Consider the following 6945-nt stretch of genomic DNA (forward strand, 5'->3'; position numbering starts at 1 on the left):
TTATTTCTCGTTTTTTGGCCTAAATCATAAGTTTCATTTTCACTATTTCTTAATATCGGTTGTCTTTTCTGCACTTTTTCTTCCACCATAGCATCTTGATGTTAATTAATATATTAAACATTTATATATATAGTTTTATAAACGTAAGATTCCTTTTTTTTATATAAAATATAATAATAATAATTATAAAAATAGTAAATTTTGTGTAAATGTGTAATACAAGATAATTCTAAAAGAAAACAAAACAAAAAGCGATTAAAATGAACGTAAGATTGTAAAATTTTAATAATATAAATTAAAATAACAAAAAAAAAAAACTGATAAATAAGTATATGGATCTTTTTAATTTTTTTTTGTTTTTGTTTCTAGAAAAACATGGGAATAGATATGCGATGTAACTCATTACTTTTCTCATACATTATCGTCTAAGCTTAAGAAAATTAATGTAAATAACTGTACAAACAAATTAAAAACAAAAAATTAATAAAAAAAAAAAGTAGAAAAAAAAGATATTCTAATTTGTAAGTGATGGATGCCGGAAGAAACTATCTCAATCATCCTCATCCAACAATGGACATTTATTTAACTGTAAATATTTAATAATGACGTATTAAGTGTTTTGAACTCGTACTTTACTAATAAAACATACAAAAATATTACAACTTCGTAAATACAACAAACATCATATTTATTTGTTATTTTTGAATGTAATTTGCATGTCTAATTGAGCTTGGGCAATATCTTCCAAAGCGACTTGAATTTTCTCCAGCAATAGTTCCCCTTTGTGAACGATTTCTTCAAGACGTTCGGATGATTCTTGGTTTTCGGCTTCTAATCGTTTTAGACTTTGATTTTGTAGCTCGGTGGAGTTATCCTCATTTGGTAGAGATTCAATAAGAGTGTCGATGTCTTTGGCACAGCGAGATATTAGCTGGGCGAAAAGTTGAGCAAAATCATCTTGTTGTTGATTTTGAACGGGTGTTTGATTTCCCGTACGATCGAATATTGGAAATTTGCTGGGGTAAGAAGTTTGTTGAATGATACCGATTGCATTGCAAAAGTGTTCGGCTTGCTAAATGTTCAATTGAAATTGTTTGTAAAAGAATGCATACAGATTATTGTGTTATGTGCTCACCTGATTGACCGTATCTTGTAGTTGAGTTAGTCGGTCGGCCATGTCGGGGGAGGTTGGAGTGTATGAATCAAAATGGAAAGAAATTTTGAAAAATTTATTTGCACTTTTGGGAGAAATAAACAAAGCCAACTTTTTGTTACAGGCTACATGAAGTGACAAATCAATGACAGTTTGTAAAAATTGATGACATTTTAACTTTAAGGTGGAAACATGTAGACATGTGTGACGTTTTACATGCGGAAATCCATATGCCACTATAAATGAGGATTTACATGAGCTCATATATTGGGGATTTGTAAAATGGAAATTCCATATCGGTGGCTATTATGTATATAATAATTATGACCGGTGCACAGTGGTCGATTTTGAGTCACTAGGTGGACTTGATTCTTTTGTATGTCTTATTGGCTTTGAATATTATTTTTAATGTGATTACGTCTTACAAATCGATGAACCCTGGTCTCCCGTTCTACCCGTGCCTATTAGCAGTTTTTTCATCTTGATATATTCATTATCAATTTACAGCTTAAACTATTACACTGGTTTACAAGGGTTTTGTTGCTGAAACAAAAATAAACTTTTCTGAAGGTTTTCGGTGTATAATAATAATAATATAATAATCAGCTCCCGTTTTTGAAATATTACCGTTAGAAGATGCAAAAAAATTTGTTTGGGCTTTAATAACGGTTTCTATAAGAACTGTTTTTCATCTTTCAATGCCTGTTTAAATCTTTCTGATATCTTTTTTATTGCCCGAGATATCTTTAATGGGAAAAAATATTTCTTTTTCCCAAATTCTTGACTGTTTTCGAACCATTTTGACAGTTTTTTATTTATATCTTATTCGTTTTTATAGATAAATTAATCAAATTAAGGAGGTGGTGACCGAGAAACAATTTTGGTTCTATAAAGCCTTACAGATGCAATTGTTGCTTCTGTAAAGCATTATAGAAGCAAAATTGTTAGTAGGGGAATCGCGGTGAGATACACATCAAAGAGTATGACCGAGTCAGATAGTTATACTAAATAATTACTAGTCAGACAAATATAACTTTTTTCTTGTTAAAAACAATATAAGAACTTACAGGAATGTAAATGAAACGTTGTGTCAAAATTGCGATTGCCAAAGAACTTTTCGAGATTTGCTATTAAAAGCAAATAAACATGAGATACAAACAAGTTGATTTCAACTTAAGATTTCTCAAAGAAGAAAAGAGATCCCAACTAACAATTTTGCTTCTATAAAGCTTTATAGAAGCAAAAGAAGCATGTATAAAGCTTTACAGAAGCAAAGTTGTTAGTCGGGATATTTAAAAGATTTAAACGGATTTAGAAAGACAAGATTCAGTTCTTTTAGAAACCGTTACAAATTTATTTATAACAAATAACCAAACGCTAAGAAATAAGAAGAACTGGTGGAAAAACTATTTCAAAATAATAAAAAAAATCCCCTAATTTTTTCAGATTTTTATTTTGAGGCTAGATAGCTCCCCAAGAGGGTTAATTTTTTTTTCATTTGAAATAGGTATAATGTAGACTATGAGGTCATTGTTTAGAAATAAGTTAAGGCTACAAGGACCTAAAAAGTGAAAAAGTGGGAAATTTACCAAAGTAAACATTTTTTCTTTCTTTCTAGGGCTATTTGTTTTTGAAAATACTACAAAAATCATTATTTTTAATTTTGTGGTCGAAAAAACTGTCACAAAATGAGTTTGAAAATTTTCACTTTTTGACTTTTTGCAAAAAGTAGCTGTTGTAGTTAGCCTTAAGGCTTAACTTTTTGAAAAAGTACAAAAGTGAAAAGATTTTTTTTCTGACTAGCGCAATTGTTTTGTGATAAAGAGTATACAAATTGTTTTTTAGACCAAAAAATAAGCCTTCTGCATCATTTGTTTTAATTTTCCATCCCGAAAAACTGTACAAAAATGCATTTGAAAATGTTCACTTTTGTACTTTTTCACTTTTTGAGCCAATGTAGTTAAGCCTTTAAAGTAAAAATTTTTGAAAAAATTCTTGTCTACATTAAACCAGGGTTGTAAAAATATCAATTCAAAAAAATGCATTTGAACAATTAAAAAAAATTGCATTAAAAAAAAATATTTATTGCAACTGAAAAATATTTGCATTGAAAAAATGTTTTTATTGCAACTGAAAAACATTTGCATTGAAAAAAAAAATATTAATTGCAACTAAAAATATTTTGCATGAAAAAAAATTTTATTTCAAATGAAAAAAATTTGCATTAAAAATAAAACTTTTATTTACATTGAAAAGAAAATTTTATTGCAAATAGAAAATTCATGCATTGAAATTTGTATTTACATTAAAAAGAAAATTTTATTGCAAATACAAAATTTATGCATTGAAAAAAAAATTCAATGCAAAGGTGTGCATTAAATATTTTTTTTTTTTAATATTCGTTGAATTTCCTACAACTTTGAATATTTGACCATACATTAGGTTCAATGTTATAGTTGAAATAGCTTATATTATGGTCAAATAGTCAAAATTGTAAGAAATTCGACGAATATTAAAAAAAATATTTAATGCACAGTTTTGCATTGATTTTTTTTTTTTCAATGCAGACAATTTTTTATTTGCAATAATTTTTTTTTTTTCAATGCAAAATATTTTTATTTGCAATAAAAATTTTATTTTCAATGCTAATTTTGTTCATTTGCAATAAAATTTTTTTTAATGCAAAATATTTTTAGTCGCAATAAATATTTTTCTTTTCAATGGAAATTTCTTTTTAAAACCTTGCATTAAACACCGTTTTCAAAAACGTATAAACCATCTTTCTAGCACTAGGGGTTTGGTCAGGACGTGCTTGTTTTTTGGGTTTATTAAAGCAAATATGTTTTTTTGTGCCAATAAACAGTTTTGTTTTAAGAAAATGTGTTATTTTGAATGAGTTTTTGAAAAAAAAAAAAATAATAAAATAATATATAAAGCTGGTATGTCAATTTTAAGGTCCGGTCCGGTTGTATTTTATCAGTGGTTCAACAACTTTTATCTTATGAAAAAGAGCAAGTATAGATAGGACAACGTGCTAATAATATGAATACCTATATGTATAGATGCTAACACAGCGTACTCAAAATTAAATAAACAATTGCACTCAATAATTAAACAAAATGTTCACCTTCTTGCCGTCACTGTTAATAAATAAACAAAAACAAAATCTTTTCAAATAAGAATCAGACATTTAAAAATATTTCTTCAGTCTCGCGACACTCTAATCAGTGGCGTACGTTGATTCGCCGGGGCCCCAGGGCAAGACTAAATTTTGGGGGCCCTTTGATATTTGGGGGCCGCAATATGTTCGTAATGCACTTTGCTATACTTACTATAAAATTTCTATCATAAAAGTAGCAAATAGTTGTACTAGGGGCCCCTAAAATTAAATGTTTCGAGACCCCTAAAATAAATTTTTTTTTAGCTTAGAATTGACAGTTCTTGGGGCCTCTGTTCTGAAGTAATATGTACATGTACATATTTGATTTTCCATCATCTAACATGATTTTTTTTTACTGTGCGCCCCCTGAAAAATTAATTTTGGGGCCCCAAAATTTAAATATTTAGAGTCCCCTAAAATAAAAAATTTTGAAGCTTAGAATTGATAGTTCTTGGGGCCTATGTTCTGAAGTAATAAATACATATTTATTTGATTTTCCATCATCAGACATATTTTTTTTATTTTGGGGCCACTGAAAAAATTGGAGCCAAGAATTAATAGATATTGGGGCCTCTGTTCTGAAGTAATATTCGGAATGCCACCAATAACGTAATGTTTTTATTTTGGGCCCTGATGTATTTATGTTGGGGCCCCTGAATTGATATTTAATTTTCTATTTGATTGTTTTGAACCACTGAAGTAATAGCTTTTGAGGATCCTCAAATAATATTTGTCATGCCATCAGAAAATTTGATGAATATTTTTGGGCTCCTTAGTAATAGATTTTGGGGCCCGAAAATTAATATTTGCTTTTGGGGCCCCTGGCCTGAAGTTGTTTTTTTGCTTTTTTGGGGCCCCTAATGTATTATTTATGGTTGCAAAGATTTTTCGAGTAATATTTTTTGGGCCCTAAGATAAAATTATAATTTGTTCTTTTAAAAAAGCAGTTTATTTTTTTGTGTCCCCTGGGGTAACCTTTTTATTAAATCAATATGTATTGTTTGGCTACCAATGCCTTATACATTACACTGAATGATATAATTTCAAATTAGTTCAAGTAGTTCAGTTATTCATCGTTACAATACGATGTTGTTGGGAATTTTTTAAGCAACATATTTTCTTATACAAAGTATGCCTACAGTTTTTGATATTACCAACGTTTTTTTCTGAGTGTCCTTGGCCGAATATTCGGCGGACGAATATTCGGTATTCGGCCGAGGAGCGTGGCCGAATATTCGGTATTCGGCCAAACCAATGTTCGCGGCATCTCTTATAATTTGTCTCCCTTGTATCCGAAGTGATTCAAATACATTTTAATTTACTTCGTAGCTCAATTTATGCTAACAGTTTTCTTCTCTGCATTGTCTCCAGTTGGGGCCCTGGGGTCAGCCGGGGGCCCCGGGGCGCCGCCCCGCTTGCCCCAAGGGAGTGTACGCCCCTGACTCTAATGTACCTATAGAATAAACAGTGTTTTTCTTCATCAAACTGAAGCTCCAAAGTTATAAATTTCACTAAAAATCACAAAAAATCTTCAGTTTTTGCTTGATGACTTAGGTCTAAATTATATCAGATATTTTAAACTTCTGATTTTTACTTTTTTAACCTTATGAGCCTTTGTGAGCGTATAGTCCAATAGTTTCAAAATAAGAACTGTCCTATACGTATGTAAGTAGGTATGTACATAATGTAGAAAAAGAAATAAAATACATACCTACATAAAACGAAATCGAGATATCTGTGCTGTAAAATAGAAACACCTAAGTCCTAATAAGTGCATAATTCCAAACAAAAATACTTAACGTGGGCTAGAGCATTGACCTACAGTTAACTAGGTAGAGTAAAGTCGGGTATTGTGGTATACATGTTTCTTTTCGGAATATATTTCGAAAAATATTATATCAAAGTAATCGAAAATTTGTGAAGATGTGCAATGGTATATTATTTTCGTGTTTTGAATGTTTTGCAGTGGTTTTTCGTTTCAATAAAAAAGTTTTATATTAAAAAGTGCAATGACCTTGAAAATGCCACATTTGGAAAGTGGAGGGTAATGTGGTACACATACGTCTGCTAATGTGGTAGGTATACACTTTTCATATACAATATTATATATTTTATGAGTGTCTTCATTTTTGAAATAACCAAGACAGATGTTTTTATTTGTTTTTGTTAAGAATGAAAGAAAAAAACATCAGAAGGTTAAAAATAACTTGTGTTTTGTTAAATTTAAGATAAAATATTAATTTCATTTTGGCATAATCTAAAGGAGTTTACTATACCACATTAGAGTATTGTAAGTATACCACATTAGCGGAAACAGAGATATTGTACAAAACACTAAAAAAAATATATTTAAAGTTAGATTTGAACCAAGCTCATATCGAAATCACGTAAATCAATAGCAAACTGTTCTATTTAAAAAATACATTTTTGTAAATATTGCTTTTTAAACGCTTGGGAATGCATTTTGTAAGGCTCTCAAAAAAAGTCCACGTTACCGTTTATAAAGATTTATCAACTTTTTGAAATGTATTGAATATTTTTGTGTTTTTGAGTATTATTTGTTTAAGAAAAGTTGTCACCAATTGCTTCAAAAGACGTCCTTCTATTATCTTTAGTTTCTTAGAAAACAATG

At 29.5% G+C, this 6945-nt stretch overlaps 1 protein-coding gene across 1 annotated transcript; it reads right to left on the reverse strand.

Annotated features, from left to right (window-relative positions):
• Window positions 1-610: 610 nt before the first annotated feature.
• LOC129917059 (mediator of RNA polymerase II transcription subunit 21) lies at window positions 611-1307 on the reverse strand. The gene is made up of 2 exons (XM_055997375.1): window positions 1136-1307; window positions 611-1072 (listed from the first exon to the last, which is right to left on the reverse strand). Exons 1-2 carry the CDS (start codon window positions 1175-1177, stop codon window positions 689-691), a joined length of 426 nt encoding a protein of 141 aa, XP_055853350.1. The 5' UTR covers window positions 1178-1307; the 3' UTR covers window positions 611-688.
• Window positions 1308-6945: the final 5638 nt, after the last annotated feature.

The sequence above is a fragment of the Episyrphus balteatus genome, chromosome 3 (genome assembly GCF_945859705.1).
Source record: "Episyrphus balteatus chromosome 3, idEpiBalt1.1, whole genome shotgun sequence".
NCBI classification, from domain to species: domain Eukaryota; kingdom Metazoa; phylum Arthropoda; class Insecta; order Diptera; family Syrphidae; genus Episyrphus; species Episyrphus balteatus.